This window comes from Thamnophis elegans, chromosome 2 (genome assembly GCF_009769535.1).
Source record: "Thamnophis elegans isolate rThaEle1 chromosome 2, rThaEle1.pri, whole genome shotgun sequence".
NCBI classification, from domain to species: domain Eukaryota; kingdom Metazoa; phylum Chordata; class Lepidosauria; order Squamata; family Colubridae; genus Thamnophis; species Thamnophis elegans.
This window is the reverse complement of record NC_045542.1, coordinates 64,333,344-64,350,666: the sequence shown is the minus strand read 5'-3', so window position 1 is coordinate 64,350,666 and position 17,323 is coordinate 64,333,344. Positions and strand designations below refer to the sequence as shown.

General features: G+C 39.7%; 1 protein-coding gene across 1 annotated transcript in view; it reads left to right on the top strand.

Moving 5' to 3' along the window:
• ELAC2 (elaC ribonuclease Z 2) overlaps positions 1-14,309 on the top strand; it is a 33,259-nt gene extending 18,950 nt beyond the window's left edge. Inside the window, exons 14-24 of the mRNA XM_032211418.1 lie at positions 65-150; positions 1,408-1,526; positions 3,185-3,281; positions 4,121-4,259; positions 5,677-5,715; positions 8,117-8,226; positions 9,795-9,894; positions 9,974-10,094; positions 10,201-10,279; positions 10,973-11,117; positions 13,568-14,309. Of these exons, the coding sequence (XP_032067309.1) occupies positions 65-150; positions 1,408-1,526; positions 3,185-3,281; positions 4,121-4,259; positions 5,677-5,715; positions 8,117-8,226; positions 9,795-9,894; positions 9,974-10,094; positions 10,201-10,279; positions 10,973-11,117; positions 13,568-13,804 (1,272 nt within the window). The 3' untranslated portion in view covers positions 13,805-14,309. The remainder of the gene's footprint in view (positions 1-64; positions 151-1,407; positions 1,527-3,184; positions 3,282-4,120; positions 4,260-5,676; positions 5,716-8,116; positions 8,227-9,794; positions 9,895-9,973; positions 10,095-10,200; positions 10,280-10,972; positions 11,118-13,567) is intronic.
• Positions 14,310-17,323: the final 3,014 nt, after the last annotated feature.

The window sequence follows — 17,323 nt, the reverse complement described above, 5'->3', positions numbered from 1 at the left end:
GGGTACATGCTCTGTTTCAGCCGGTTTGGTAGCATGCTTTTATGTTTTTCTGTCTACCCATCAGGAAGAAGAGGCTGAGTTCAGTGTGCCTGTGACTCAAGGAGAATGCCTCCTCAAATACCAGCTGAGACCCAAAAGAGAATGGCAGAAGTTGGTAGCCATTTCAGTTTGCCTTCATAGTATGAATTCAGTCTTAGCCAAAGACTTAACCTCTTTGACAGCGAGCATAGAATTTCTGCAGTTTTTAAAAAATCTTTCTACTCTTTTCCTCACTAACTGGACATTATTTTAATATTAAAAAAATGAAATATCTTTTGGCAAAACAGCAATATATTTTGATCTCCATGTTTTGCCCCATAACCTTGGAGAATATGCCAGAATGGTACTTGTTTTAAATTGTGCTTACTAAATTAAAAAAAAAATGCATAAGGATACATAAAATATTTTGAAGCAAAATATTTGAACATCGGATGCGATGTTCAGAATCAGAAGTGCCCCATTTTGAGCATAAGCGGTTGGTTGTAGAAGCAATTGTTCGGAATCATTTCCAGAATGCTCAAAGCAATTCATACAGGGTATTGTATTTCATGTCTAATATGATATACAGGTTTAATAAATCACTATTATAATTAAACAGTTGAAATACGGTACACAAGAAAATAAGCTCAGAAATTTAAAAAGCAATCCCAGAAAATCTGTGGTTGGTTAAAAGTCTCTTTTTTACTTGTCAATCGTAAAGAAAAATTAGATATTGATAATCATGTTGTAATGTTGATTTTAAGTTTGATATTATAAAAGATAAAAAGAGAAGAGAAAAGCCACATACTAAGTTTAGATAGAAGTTACCAAGCCCCTTTTCTTCTCATAGTTGAACTTGTTAACTTAGTTGTTGAGTTGCTTTTTAATGGGAGTGGGGAACAGTTTTTGAGTCTAGAAAGCTACATAGAACTTGGAAATATCAGCAAGTGAGCAAACAATTTAAAAACAACTCCATTTCAGACAGTTGTTCCCTTTTATAGCATCTTGAATTCAATTTATAAATTAGGGGCAATGCATTTTTTTAAACAGATCTTTGGCCTTTGTTTAGAGATCAGATTGTTTGAATTGGGTGGCCATATAAACACAACAGACAGATAGACAAACAAGAAAATAGATAGGTCGGCTGGCCTGCTGACCAGTTGACCTCAGGAATGTTTGGTCAGTGATGTTCTAGGAAGTGGGAGAGCAAAAATGTATGCATTTTCTGGCAGTCTGTAGAATGGCCACTCTTGAGTAAATGTTTCCCAAAGTTGGTAGGTTTTTCTTTGTGATAAAAGTATCAGAATGGTTAAGAATAATAAAATAACCCTTGCTCTTAGGAACTAAAATGCTTATTAATCGCTGATCATTGTCTCTTGTGTTTTTTAGGGATGCCCTTTTTAATTATAATCCTGCTGAATATGTAGCCGAAGCCTTGCAACTCCCTGACTTCCAGAATTCGGTGCAGACATGCCACGAGAGCTTGTCAGCGAAACCAGCATCATCAGGTCAGTAAGCTATTTGCAGGATTTATCAACATATCCAGTCAAACAGCTGACTCTGGAAAAGCATACATTTGTTATTTCTTACACAGTTTGAGAAATTCATTTAATAGATATAAACCTGTATAAACACGACAGTTTGATTAATCTCTAAAAGTCAATGGTTAAAAAACAGGTTATCGACTTTGAAGGCACCCACTTCTCTAATCATTTATAAATATTGATATCCTTTGAGTTATTTGTGAGGCATCTGTCTTCTGAAATAGAGTATTGTGTTCTGTCCATGCAAAAGTTATGGTTTTTTTGTTAAAGCTGCCTAATTTTTACAGTATTTCTGAAGGACTGTTGTTCAGAAACATCCAACAGTGAAGGATGCAATCGCATGTTAGATCATTTTTGAGACAATTTTTGCCCCTATTTTGCCCATCTTTCCATGCAGGTAACTTGTATTTTCAAGCTGAGGGGAAAAAAGATTTTTAGAACATTATAAAAAAGTAATTTCTTATAAATTTAGAGCTGCTTATTTGTAAGCTGGCCTTAGTGAATGTGGTCAAATGCTTATAGTAGAATACAGAATTCAGAATAACAGTGTGGGAAGAGATCTTGGAAGACTTCTAGTCAGGAGACCCTATACCATTCCGGAAAAATGCCTGGTCAATCTCTTCTTAAAACTCCCTAGTTCTGGAGGCAAGCCATTCCACTGGTTAATTGTTCTCACTGTCAGGAAATTCCTCTTTAGTTTTTATGTTCATATTACGGGATTCCTATTCTGCACAACTATTTCATTTTTCAGAAACAGTCTATATCTTTGGTTTGCATCATCATCATCATCATCATTGCCTTTATTGTCATTATACATCATGGATACAATGAAATTGGTTTAGCTCCTGCTGGTGCAATCCATAACAGAAAATACAAGACAATACAATTCCCAATTTATACAAATAATTGGGGAAAGAAAAAACTAGTTATATGTTTCCATATTACGTGGAGTGATTGTGATTGTGTTTAGGAGTCTGACAGCCGATGGTGAAAAGCTGTTTTTAAACCTGTACTTCTATGTCTTCTGCCCAATGGTAAAAGTGAAAAGAGACTCTGGCCAGGGTGTGAATCATCCCTAAGTGTCATCCAGTAGTGTTAGGAGACAACCAATGTTTTCTTGTACCGAATTGATCACTCTCTGTAGAGCCAAGGTGGCGCAGTGGTTAAATGCAGCACTGCAGGCTACTGCTAGATCAGCAGGTCAGCGGTTCAAATCTCACCGGCTCAGGGTTGACTCAGCCTTCCATCCTTCCGAGGTGGGTAAAATGAGGACCCAGATTGTTGGGGGCAATATGCTGACTCTCTGTAAACCGCTTAGAGAGGCCTGAAAGGCCTATGAAGCGGTATATAAGTCCACTGCTATTGCTATTGCTATTGCTATTGCCTTCCTGCCTGCAGCTGTTAAACCAGAATACCATACTGTTTTACAGTATGTGAGGAGACTTTCTATTGTGGACTGATAGAAAGAAGTCATCAGTCGTTGTTCCACCTGATTTTTCTGCAGGTCTCTAAGGAAATATACTCTCTGTTGGGCCTTATTAACCACCAGGGATGTGTTGCTTTTCCAGGTGAGAACTATATCTATATTGCATGCATTTATCTGCCTTTTTCTTATTTTCTAGAAACCCAAGCTTGCTATCCAGAAGTTGTGTTCTTAGGAACTGGCTCTGCAGTACCAATGAAAATACGGAATGTTAGCTCTACCCTGGTAAATATTAGGTAGGTTACAGTTTTGAAGAAAGTGGTAGGCAGTTTCTCACAAGAAGATATGAGTGGATAAAATACCTGATCTGTAACTTCTCCAGCAGGAAACATTTGCCTTCATTATTGATTCTGATTTCACTCACATTCAACTGGAAATTGATATAGGAAAGAATACTTCATAATATTTCTGTCTTGATTTCATTAGTAGATGTTAATCAACTTGCCTTATTTATTTAATTGCTGATTCTTGATTTCTGTAATCAAGTTGAAATGAGGTTGCGCAGAGCCGAGGTGGCGCAGTGGTTAAATGCAGCACTGCAGGCTACTTCAGCTGACTGCAGTGCTGCAGTTCAGCTGTTCAAATCTCACCGGCTCAGGGTTGACTCAGCCTTCCATCCTTCCGAGGTGGGTAAAATGAGGACCCGGATTGTTGTTGGGGGCAATATGCTGACTCTGTAAACCACTTAGAGAGGGCTGAAAGCCCTATGAAGCGGTATATAAGTCTAACTGCTATTGCTATTGCTATGCTTGTTATTTTAATTATGTATTTGAGAGCTAAAATTAAAGCAAATAAGCAAAGGTCATAGAAGTAGAAGCTTCCATTTTAAAATCAAGTGCAAATCCCTTGTCCTAGGTCTAGGATATGGTTCTACAGTATAAACGCAAACTAGGATTTTTAAATATACATTTGCATTAACCACATGTAGATGGTGAGAATGCATGCAGCAGAACCACTATCTTAAACTCTGTTACATGAAATATTGTAAGGGAAGATGTAGCATATCAGGATCACGACTTCTGTAAATACAGTTTTTTAATCTGTTGATAATTATGCATACATTCTTTTTTGCTAGTCCTACTCAATCTGTGCTTCTGGACTGTGGAGAAGGAACCTTTGGCCAACTTTGCCGCCACTATGGAGACGAAATTGACAAAATATTACGCAATATTACAGCAGTATTCGTTTCGCATATACATGCTGATCATCATACAGTGAGTGGTGTATAGTAATTACACTGTAATTTTTTTCTTCTCTTGTTACCGGTAGTCCTCCCTTAATGATTGTAATTGGCACCAGCAATTCCACTGCTAAGTGACATGATCATAAAGCACAATATCATGTGACTGAGCTGACTTACAGGGCCAGTTGCAGCAGCCTGGTTCGCACTGTTAGGGCAAATCCCAGTGGTTGCAGTGTCCTGCAGTCACATGACCTGTCAGCTTGTTGGAATTGATCTTGTTTCTTGAAAACTGGTGAAGACTGCTGGATGCTGCAGCATTGTAACTGAGTTGCCCTGAGATAGGTGGCAAACATTTAATAATAAATAACTGTTCTGACCCCCCTCCGTACAGTGAGTCACGCCGACACAAGGTTATTATGCTTTATTCACAGTAATTACTCACAGACAAGACTTTGGCAGCAACCCAGACTCTGACAGATAAGAAATACACACAAGAGCTTCTCCAGCTTAGTAAAACGGTTGTGTCCTGCAAAAGATCTCCTCCCAAAGTCTCTTCTTATATATTCTCTTGGGAGGAGCCAAATCACAACCACCTGGGCCTGATTATCTTTTATGTCTCCGTAATTGCTGCCTGCGCTTCTCCGCCCTTCTCTGCCTGGCGTCCAGGACCAACTCCCTTTGCTCCTCCCCACTGCTCCAGGGCCTGACGTCAGGGACAAACTCCCTTTGGCTTTAACCACTGCTCCATGCCTCAGGCGCCTCCTGGTGGCCAACCAGCCTCTCTGGTCCCTGCTCGGAGTCTGCATCCTGCCCAAGGGCCTCCTCATCTTCCAGAGCCGACTCATAGGGTCCCTCGCTATCAGAGTCTGTCGGCAGCTCCAATGGCTCCTGCTAGGCCACAACACATAACTAAATTGCAATCTGGTTGACAAGTGCTAAGATTGCAGTCATGTGATTGAGAATGCTGCGATGGTCATAATAAGGTGACCCATCGTAAATACCCCTCATTCAATTTCATCATAGTTATTGAATGAGTAATATATTTTTTGAGGACTAACTGTATATTGAATATAATCAGTGGTTCTGGATTTCATTGTTGCTTCTAAGTTTTCCTATCGAACTGTAGAAAATCCATTTATGTTGCTAATTTTCTCATTTACAAACAACTTTGTAATGACGTTAATGTTGATTAATTAAACAGCAAGCTAAATTTGTTAGCATCAGTATGAATAGTATTTCAGCAATATAAACTGTATTTCAAAACTTACTGATAATGCTTTTTTCTAGCATTAAGTAAAACTATGTTATCTTCTATGTATTGAAACAACATCTATATATAATTTTTTTGCCTTTTTACAATCAACTCATATTAAGAAATAATATTTAAAGATGAGTACATAAGAAATAATTTTTCACCAATTCATATTTGCCAACTTACTTTCTTCTAGGGCTTGTTAAATATCTTGCTGCAGAGACATCGTGCGCTTGTAAGTATTTGTTAATTAATTTATAGAATTTATAAAGCTTCTAATCTCACAGCAATGACTCTCGACATACGATTGTAATACAACCTGCCCATTATGGTCACATGTCACAATGGCCATTAAGTAAAGTGTCTGACTTAATGATCCCTCCATCCCTGCTCTCCCCAATGCAATTATCAAATGGTTGTTAAGTGGAGCACCTGACGGTGAGGGAGGTCATTGGAGGCCTGGTCCAGTCCCACCTGCCCCAGCCCTCCCAAGATCTTCCCCACCCCTGAGATACCCCGCCCTCTGCTTCCTGTCCCTTGGGTCCCCATAGACATTTCCCCACTCCTTTCAGATCCCTCCAAGCCTTAGGGCTGATTCTCACCCCACCAGGCCAATCCTCCTTCTCCTCATTTCCTTTTGAAGAACTCTAAGGCCTTCCAGAGCATTGGAATGGATTGCCTCATTGTGTGGCCATATGACGTGGTTTCAGAAATGGTGATATTTAATAGCTAACAGAATGCAGTTTGGCTTCTGGAATTATACCATGTGGCCGAGGGCGAAAGTATCCTTTTCTGCTTTGCTAACGTGGTGTGTCCAGTATTTTGGAAACCTCCAAGGCCCGAAGTATCTGAAAGGGTATAAAGCAGGATAGGTCGCTTTGTCCCTCAGATTCACGGCATGATTCTGGAAGCAGCCACCATGTTTCAAGTGGCTGAATTGGATTCTGATATCGTTGCTGCTTCAGGCCACATGGCCATGGCACAAACCACTCTTTTGCTTCCTTTACCAGTGGTTTATCTCATGATTGGTTTACCCCTGGGCTGCATGGTGGAGACCCAGAAGTGGCCATCATTTTGCCCCGCTTATTTATGCCATGAGACAAATCACTCCATTTTACTTCCAAACGAAGTTTCACAGTGCTGCAAATGGACCAATATGTTGTTGGGCTTGCGTGGTATGGTTTTGGAATTGTGCCTTAAGCTGAGGGACAAGTGATTCATTATAGGTCGAAGACTACCTATACAAAGATTAAAACCATCATGACAAACATCATGATGCCCAGGTTAAACAATAATTCTCAAAACAAAAACCATATCACCAGTAGAGGTCACCCAACTGCCTGGCTTAAATGCCTGAAGGAATAGGCTGGTCTTCAGAGCCTTTATGAAGGCTAACATACTGGAGCTAACGTGATCGCTGAGGGATCGCTGAGGGAACTCTTCACAGGGCAGGCACAGTCACAGAGAAGGCACAACTCCTAGTCCAACAATATGGCACTGTTTGAGGGAGGGACCTTAGTAAAACCTTTATTGTCATTGTACAAAATCCCATATTTTTTTGGAGTATAAGATGCACCTTTTTCCCTTAAAAAAGAGGCTGAAAATCTGGGTGCATCTTATACACTGAATACAGCAATTTTTTTGCCTCCCTTCACCAAAATGGCCATGCATAGCCTTTGGGAGGCTTATAAAGTGTTCCTGGGGGCTGGAAAGGGCAGAAATGACCAAAAAATGGGCCATTTTTTGCTCAATTTTGCCCCCACACTCCCCAGGAGCACTCTACAAGCCTCCTAAAGGCTATTCCTGCCCTTTTTTTTTTTTAAAAAAAAAAGAAAAACGGGCCCATTTTAATGAAAAAGGGGCCGTTTTGGGGAGGTCTGCAGAGTGCCAAAACTTTTCTTTTTTAATTTGCCTCTTCAAAATCTTGGTGCATCTTATACTCCAGTACGTCTTATACTCTAAAAATACAGTAAATACAACAAAATTGGCTAACCTGAGGCATGGTCTTCCTATTATACCTGGCGAGATGAGTAGAAACAGTGAGGGATAAAGAAACAGTGAAGGACAAGTTGTCCTGCAAATAATCTGGTCCTATGCCATGTAGTGCTTTATAGGTGGCAACCAGTACCTCGAATTGAATCTGGGAACCAATGCAGCTCACAGAGCAGTCATAATATATGACTGCATGCTGTGTTGTTATAGATAGTTACAGCTTCTGAATGGTCTTCAAGGGCAGGCCCATTTAGAGTCCTTTACAGTAATCCAAAGAGGAGGTTACTAAATTATAAGCAAGGCCTCAGGTTCATGAATGGGGTCATTAGAACACAAATTGAACCTGTGCAAAGGTTCCCCTAGTCACAGCTGTTACTTGCCCTTTGAGCAGGGTCTAGTGCTACATGGCCCCTTGTCAAAATATGATATTCTTGCCAGGGCTGAAGATGTCATTTGAGCCAAATCCTGTTCTATGCAGTTCAGTCTGACATTTCCCAGGCATTGAGAAAGAATCTCCTTCATTAAGACTACCGAAGTATCAGAAGAATAAACAGGGATTAATTCTTGCCTTGTTTTGTATTGTGACCTCATGGTTTACTGGTCTTGCAAGATCTCTCATGCTTTATTTATTTACCTTCATTCAGGTAACCCAGGGTGAGTCTCACGACCCACTGTTATTAGTTGCACCCACAATACTTATGACATGGCTGCATCAATACCATGATAACTGTCAAGAGATCCTGGGTCACATCAAGTAAGTAGATACTTATGTGAGACATTGAAGTATATTTATACCAATGTGCTACAGTAATGTTTCTTTATCATAAGTTACTGTTGACTCTAAAATGACACTCAGAGATGGGTCACTTGAGACTTTAGAGTGATCCTACCTTGCTGTTACTCCAGAAGTTACAGCTGCGAGCATTACTCATCACATGCAGACCTTGTCTTTTTTGTATCGGTTTGTATTCCACCCTTCATCGAAGCAACTCAGAGCAGCGTGCATGATTTATCAGTTCTATTCTTATTGTAACCCTATATCATAAATTATTCCAAGTGAGTGTATCTAATACAAGAGCATTGATGGCCCTGTTCCAATACACTTAATCCAGTTGGGCCATTAATCCAATTAGATCACCCTGCTGATGATCTTGGAACCCATTTTTTTCCAGGAGGTGTTATAGTCTAATTAACCTGGGTATCAGGAACATTTCATAACCACACTAGCTCTTCTCACATTGACCTAGCAAGCAGCAGTATATATGGCTTAAATGTGCTGCAGTCTGTTTTTTGTGCTGTCAGACCTTGGCAATGAATGTCATAATGGAAAAGGCTTGGTTTTTCCCCCCCAACTGTTCTGTCTCTTCAGCTTTCTTTTTTCTTGGAGATAGCTATGCAGATGAAGCCGTTAAATAGATTTGATGTTCCCAGGACACAGTTTACTGGATTGATTTAGCTTAGTTTAGATTGATTCTACTTTGGACAGAATCTAGCCCCATGGGAATCTGCTCATAGGGTCAGGTGACCCAGTTGTGAAAACAGGGCCATTGACTTTCAGGTCAGAATGGAGATTTCAACCTCCCTGTCTCTCTAATTTTAATCTGGCAATAGTTGCATCAGCACCTTCATACTCAGTTTAGTTATGAGTTTGAAGATGTTAGAGGTCAGGCTGAACGAATTCATGTAATATAGTAATTTAGTATCTTGTAAACTTCTAGGAAAAGTACTCAATTTCTTTGTTGGGAGCCTAAATTGTTTTGAAGAGGAGGTATAGATACATTTCATATAGATTTGATTCAATTTGGCAGCTATTTTTTTAACATTTGCAGAATACTGATTGCCCATTCTTTAAATCATTGTTCATCTAGATGAGAAAAATGATCTGGGTGACAAAATGTTTACTATAACCTTGCTGGTAACGTTTCCACCAAGTGATTATTATGAATTATGATTATAATTTTTAAATTAAAGATTCAGCATTGCCAGTTTAGAGCAATTTTACATCCACCTTGAGACTTATCATTAATTTCATTATTTATAAAATTCCTAGAGAATGTGGAAATGTAGACAAGCCAATATGGGATGAGCCATTACGGTTCTTCTAATGAAATTGGTTGATGTGAGCAGAAAATAATATTACATTTGACAGCTAGTAGCATACAGGAATTTGAAAAGAAAAAAAAGGAGCCTAATGGTGTGCATTTATGAAGATAATGCTTTCCCCATTGATACCAGGTAGTTCTGCTGTTATGAAAAGTTCTTTCACAAAACAAAACCATGCACCCTTTTACTGTGGTTGTGAGCCTCTTTTTTTCTTTTCAGAATGATTCCTGCCCAGTTTTTAAAAGAAAAAGCTGACGTGTTCAAACCCAATGCAAAGGTGTTCATTGAATCACTTATGGAGAAATGTGACTTCAGAGAGGTAAAAAAAGGCATGGGATAGACTGGGATAGGAAAAAGCATAGACAGATTCCAAGTGGCTAATGTGTTACAATGTTCAGTTTCAGACATGCGACGTCCGGCATTGTAAGAATGCCTTTGGTTGTTCCATGGTCCATAAATCTGGTTGGAAAGTGGTCTATTCTGGTGACACCATGCCATGTGCTGCTTTGGTTGACATGGGTGAGCTATGCATTGAGTTCTACATTACTATATACTTTGGGTCAAACCACGTGTTTGAAAATTTTCTTACACTGCTCTTCAAATGTCACAAATATGGTTTTCACAGGAAAAGATGCTTCTTTGTTGATTCATGAAGCAACCCTGGAGGATGGAATGGAAGAGGAAGCTATAGAGAAGACACACAGGTAAATAATTTCTACCAAAGGGTGACATCATCATTTTTCATGTAAGTGTGAAATGAAATAAAGGAGATTTTTAAAAAAAGATTCTTTTAAAGCGAAACTGTAACATAAAGCATCTAGAGCTATAATTTATGTTCCTGGGAATAATTATGTAAGATTGGAGCAAATGTTAATCACTTCAAGTATTTGCATATTTACCTGTGGTAATTAAATCAAATTTAGTGTTGATTTTAGTTGAACCTTTTTTGTTTTGTCAGGTTATTTATTTTAAAATCTCTCCACCCATTATATTAATATGCTAAAAATGTATGTTTTGACATGAAACAATGAATTATATATAGGGAATAAATGTGCCGGCTTCAATATTTAAAGGTTTAACTTTGGTATTCCAAGAAAAAAATTGAGTCAGCAGTTTAAGATTCTAATACTTCTCAGACCAGGATTCTGATAGGAGCAAGACTTAGATAACTTAGTTTTCTGTGGGTCAAATAAATTGATTGGCATTTTGAAGCAGACTTCTTTGCTGATTTATTTGGCAAAGAATAGCAGCTAGAATGTTCCATAAATGCTTTTATGTTGCTTCTATACTAGTCTTCCAATTTGCTTTCCCCTCCCTTCTTACATAATTTGCTATGAGGGCTTCTGGGAAGATTTCTTTATTTCATACTGTGTTTTCTTTTTGTTTCCTTTCTATAGCACTACTTCACAAGCAGTTGAAGTCGGAATGAGAATGAATGCAAAATTCATCATGCTCAACCACTTCAGTCAGCGCTATGCTAAGATTCCTCTTTTCAGTGAAGACTTCAGTGAAAAGGTTGGAATTGCATATGATCACATGCAGGTCAGTTAAAATTGTATCTTAAGCTAAGATTCATGTGTTTTTTTGGATATTCAGTATTTTTTTTCTAAAAAACCTAAAAATATTGATCTGGTTTACTAGAAAAAAATAGTATCATAGATGAAATTACATAAAATTATGTAGGGGGAATCTCTGCTCCAGTGTCTCAAATGGTCAAAATCGATGACTGTCTTACTGAAAATGGATTCACAACTCACACGTTATAATGCTATACAAGCATGTATGGTTTCTGTTGTTTTTGTCAGCACTCTTTTCTTGCTTAGTTAGTCTGCAGTTGCTTCTTGATTCAAAGTTATTCATTTTTCTGTGCATTAATTTGCATTTCTTTCTTTGAAGCAGCTCAAATTGCATTATTTGGAGATGCTTTCCTTTATTTTCCCATTCATAAGAGAATGATTGTACTTCTAGAGTAATCTGATTTGAAATAATTTAATCTAGCAGTCCTTTTAAAGAACTTCCAGTAGATTGGAATTTCAATGGGTTGGGCTTAATCCCATGAGCTGAGAGTAGTGCCTTCTCATGATCCAATTGGACTATCAGGTCTGATAGGAAGTCATTGGTTCAAGTCTCTCAGAGCAGAATGTATTTTCAGCTCTCCACTGTGTACCTTAGTTCCAAAGGTTTTCAATATTTCCTCTTGGGGGAAAGGGAATTGAGAATAATTACCTTGAATTGTCAGAGATTGAAAAGTAGGAAATGAATGATAAATATCTGAGCGTTCCTTTTCCAAATCAGACAGTTTTGTCTTTCTGCTTTAAAGAGTTTTGAGATGTTTAGTTCAGAATTAGACTTAGAATCAGCTTAGTTTTCCTCCTTCATATCTCATCTTTTCAATCCCTCTATAGATATAGTACATTTTCATTTTCTGGAGACTGTAAATGTTGGTTTCTCACAAAGCCATTAATAATTCTGCTAAGTGAAGCAGAAAGTGTTTTAAAATTACGGTAGTTTATGTAGGAGTGATAGTGATTGAGATGTAATCTATGGTATGGTTTTTTTTTAAAGTAAACCAGATAAATATTCTTTAGAATATTTACTTGAGAGTCTCATTGGACACCTATTGTTTTGGCCTCTGTTTAGGCACTTCGGAGGAAGGGGTGATGCAAATGTACATTTAGGATTGAGAGAGTATGTTGTATTTGAATAAATACAATTTTGATAAATCGCTGGGTATTCTTATTCTCCCACATCATTTTTCTAATCTGAAAAGTTGTTATTGCTATTTCCCTGAATCTTTATGTGCTTCTCCCATCTCTTTTTCTAATGCAGACTTTTGCTCAACCTCTCTGCCCACTCCTCAACAGCACTTCTATTATTTTTGAAACCTATGTGCCTATAGTAACTTAATGTTGTACAGGTAATCCTCGATTTGCAACCACAATAGAGCCCAAAATTTTGGTTGTTCAATGAGACATTTGTTAAATGAGTTTTGCCCCATTTTACGACCTTTCTTGCCACAGTTGTTAAGCAAATCACAATAGTTGATATATTAGTAAGCCAGTTGTTAATTGAATCTGGTTTCTGACTTTGCGTGTCAGAATGTCACAAAAGGTGACCCTGGATCACAGCAACAGTCATAAATATGAATCAGTTCCCAAGCATATGAATTTTGATCACATGACCATGACGATGCTGCAAAGGTTGTAATTGTGAAAAATGGTCATAAGTCTCTTTTTTCAATATCGTTTTAACTTTGAATTGTCACTAAATGTAAGTTGGGGACTACCTGTATAACTTTACTTTTTCATTTTTAAAATCATATTTATTTTTATTTTATCTCTTTATGTTATAACTGTTTAATTGAATATTCTTTGTTTTAGTTTCTTAGGATTTTTTGCTTGCTGCCACTCTCTCTCCAGATGCTTTGAAGTTACAGCCACATAGGAGTTCCTCCCTCCTTCTCTCTGTCTCTGTCACTGTTTCTGTCTCTCTCTCTAGCACACACTCATACTCTCATGCGTGTGCACACGCATGGTTCTCTTGAACAATACAGATATATTTGTTCCAAACTGTAAGAAGAATTATAGCACACAGCATTACCTTTCTGATTATGTATTAGGTGTGACATCAGTCTGGTGAGGGCCAGGTTTAGTGATCTATTGGCCAATTCATGTTCTGTTACCAGTTGGCTTTTCCAACAGAAACCAGATATGATGGTATGTTAGAGTGGAAGAACTCAGATTTTAGAATTCTGAGATGGTTTTTCCTAGAGATCAGAACATTTTAAATATGTAAGTGAACTTGAAAAATTGATTGGGCACTAGATTAGTTGTTCATCAAATTTTTCTCAGTCTGCCGACACAGTTAAAAAAAGTTCAGTATTAAGGTTTATGCTACTCACGTAACCCTTCCTTTACAAAAATTTAAAAGCTGTTAATTTCATACAGATTCTGTACAGTTTTTTGTTACATATTATTGGTTTTCTTTGTCAGGTTTGTTTGGAAGATTTTGATACCATTCCAAAACTGATCCCTCCTCTGAAGGCCTTGTTTGCAGATGAGATTGAAGAGATGGAGGAACGCCGGGAGAAGCGAGAATTGCGCCACTTGAAAGAGGCGTTCAAAGCTTCCCAGACTGCTGCGGGGAACAGATCACCAGCCAAAATGAAGTTGGAACACCTAGAGGATTCTGTTGGAGCACCAAATAAAAAACTCAAAACTACCAATTAAGCAAAGCAGCAAAGTAGCTGCTGTTCTATCAGGGAGAGTGACTTTAGCATGAGACATCTGATGTGTGTGATGCTGAACACTTTAAGAGGTATCAACGCATTGAACTTTGCCAGACTGTTGGCTCTGGATAAATTGCCTGTGTTGCCTCTACAAAGCAGAGTTCCTGCTGGACATGTTAATAGCATAGCTCACAAAACGTACTTCCCAGCTGCATTATCTGGAGACATTTTGGCCTGATGGCTCATTTGCCTGTCTGTTGGAAATATTTTATTATATGGTCATGGAGAAAAGCGGGGATCTGCAACCTATTATTTGAATCTCAAAATAATGGTTAATTTCTTTAAAAAAAAGACCTTTAGGCTGGATAAGATACACTTGGAGTTGTCACTGCTTATCTAAAATTAATTTTGCAGAATTCTTCATAAGAGGCTGTTTATAGCATAACATTTTAAGTATTTTCAAATTCAAAGACCCAGTAAATAAAATGTACAGCATGGATACATTATATGCACATTATCCTAAACTTTATTCAGCTATATTATTGCAATTTAGATAGTTCATAGACATATACTAACCACCTAAATAAGTACAAACTAATTATTTTCATTGTATTATTCCCCCCAAAAGAAACTCAAATTGTTTTATCAGGTCAGCCACCAAAAACAAAACAAAATGATTACTGTTCAAGAAACACCTGGGCAGCTATAGGCCCCTCACCACTTACTAGATCTTTAAAAGAAACAGGCATGATTAGAGATAGCACTATTCATTAAATTGATATCCCACCAGTCTGAGAATTTCAGTTCTCCATCCTCCTCCAGGTGGTCCTTGACTCTTGGCCATAATGGAACCTCCCCGTTACCTCACAAGTTGTGATGTTAAGCAATGCACTCATATTCACCTCACTTAATGACTTAAATTCCTACTATCTCTGTTGTGGTCAGTAAAGTGGAGCATGGGGTGCTGGAACAAATAAAATGAGCAGAGCAGAGTGAAAAGTGTCTTTCCTAAAGAGAAAAATATTCGTAGCTCAGGGTTTGAAATTAGAGTTCCTTGCTGCTCTCCAAGCTTGGTTGTTTCCCTGCAGACGTTTTATTATCAAAACTAGGTAATGGCAACATTTTATGCTGCCCAGAATCACTTTATAGGAGAGATGGGCCACATATAAATAAATAAAAATAAAATAAAGTTACTGCAAGAAAACAATCAATCTCAAAGAGCAAGTGATAGCATCAGTGTCCTTTCTGTATATTAAGAGATTAGTGGTTGATACAGCCTGAAAAAGGTGGTCCAAGTTCTAGTGAAGCTGTTGCAATATTTACCTTCTCTTGCAACAATCATAATGTGATTATTGCTAGGCATGAATTATGTCCCCTTGACTCTTTTTTTTGGGGGGGGAGGGGGATTGCTACCCCCTTTCCTCAATCTAGTGCCTTATGCATATGCAGAGAAACATCCCTGATGCTGAAAGTGAGCAATTGAAGCAGAAGCTGTTCACCGACTTCCTTTGTAGATAGCACAAAAGGGTGTGGTTTGTGTTTATTTAGCTTTATCTTCGATTGTATGAACCCAAGAGCTAGTTTGGTTTACTGTGGTGGTTAAGGCACCAGGCTGCAAACAGAAAGACTCTTTAAGTTCTAATCCTGCCTTAGGCACAAAGCCAATTGGGTGCCCTTGGGCCAGTCAAGCTAAGCAGCAGGCAATGACACCCCACAGGGATGTCCAGGCAGTCACAAGGACTCAAGAATGACAGGCAGGAAGAGATTGGTTGAGTGATTTGTGTGAACCTAGTTTGTAGGCACTAAACTGAACGGTGTAGCCACAAGATACTGAAAGACCCACCCAGTTGCCTTAAAGCAAAATTGATTATTTTGTAGAACCCAAGTACAGATAATCCTCGACTTACAACAGTTCATCTAGTGACCGATGACACTGAAAAAGGGTGACTTGCGACCATTTTTCACATGATGTTTATAGCATCCCTTGGTTGTATGATCAAAATTCAGAAGCTTGGTAAATGGTTCCTACTTATGACCATAAGCTATGTCCCAAGGTCATGTGATCACTTTTTGCATGCTTCTGACAAGCAAAATCAACAGGAAAGCCAGGTTCACTGAACCACTATGCTATACAAACTATATCAACTACAGTGGTTCACTTCTCACCTCTGGCAAGAAAAGTAAAATGGAGCAAAAATCACTACACAAATGCCTCAATGACTGTGATTTTGGACTCAATTATGGTCGTAAGTCGAGGACTACCTGTATTAAGCTGGAAGCTTTCAAAAAGAGACTGGAATGCCACTTGTCAGAAATGGTGTAGGGTCTCCTGGTTGGGTGGGGTGTGCGTGTTGGACTAGATTTACAGGAACTGGTCATGGCTAGTCTAGGACCAGGGGAGACATAATAGCAGTGTTCCAATATTTGAGGGGCTGCCACAGAGGAGGTGTGGTCAAGCTATTCTCCAAAGCACCTGAAGGCCAGACAAGAAATAATAGATGGAAACTGAACAAGGAGAGGTTCGACCTGGAAATAAGGATAAATTTTCTGACAGTGAGAACAATCAAGCAATGGAACAGAAGTTGCCTTCGGAAGTTGTGGGAGCTTCATCACTGGAGGCTTTCGAGAAGAGACTGAACTGCCATTTGTCAGAAATGGTGCAGGTGGGGTCATCTGCTTGGGCGGAGGGCGGGTTTTGGACTAAATGACCTGCAAGGTACCTTACAACTCTTAATTTGTTGAGCTAAATGACCTACAAATCCTTCCAACTCTGTTGTTAAGCCAGAAGCAAAAAATTGCCTTTGGTTTGGCTCGAGTTCTGGGAGTTCCTGGCTTGTTTTCCGATTAGACCTGGGAATCCATCCGCCCGTGCTGAGAGCTGCGGGTTTCCCCCTTCTTGGCTGAGTCGTCCGTCCGCGAAGGAAAGGCGGGGCAGCCCGTTAGAGCTCACTTTGGCAGCCGGTCCCTCCCACTCCCGCTCAAGAGCGTCCTGGTCGCCCAAGCAACAGCGGCGCCGACCAAAACACTCGGGGAAGGGAGAGCCGGCGAGCAATGGGGGGCAAAGCGGAGGATCAGGACCCGGACCAGGAGGGCTCCCTAGAAGCGAATCCCCGCGCCACACTGCTTGGGGAGCGGGTGGCGCGCAGCTTGCGAGTGGAGCCGGAGCGCTGGGCGCGTTGCCTGGAATCTCCCGAAGCGCGGCTGCTGCTGAGCGCTTTCCTGGATACCGAGCCAGCCGGGCGGCTTCTGTTTGTCACTCAGGGGGCAACGGGGCAGTTGGCGCTAGCCGAGGAGCTGGTTTTAGCGCCCACCGCTGGTCGCGCCTCCAAAGGGGTCTTCCTGCTGCGCCTCGCATCCGGACCCTTGCGCTCGCCTCCCGACCCCCGGCAACTGCTTTATGGAGACCTGTCGGTAGCCACCCTTGACCAGGTGGCCACGCTGGTGGAAGAGGTATGCAGGGGGACGGGCTGACTCGGGGGGAGCTTCTGGCAGCTTTGGAAGATTTTAGCTCTCGGATCCG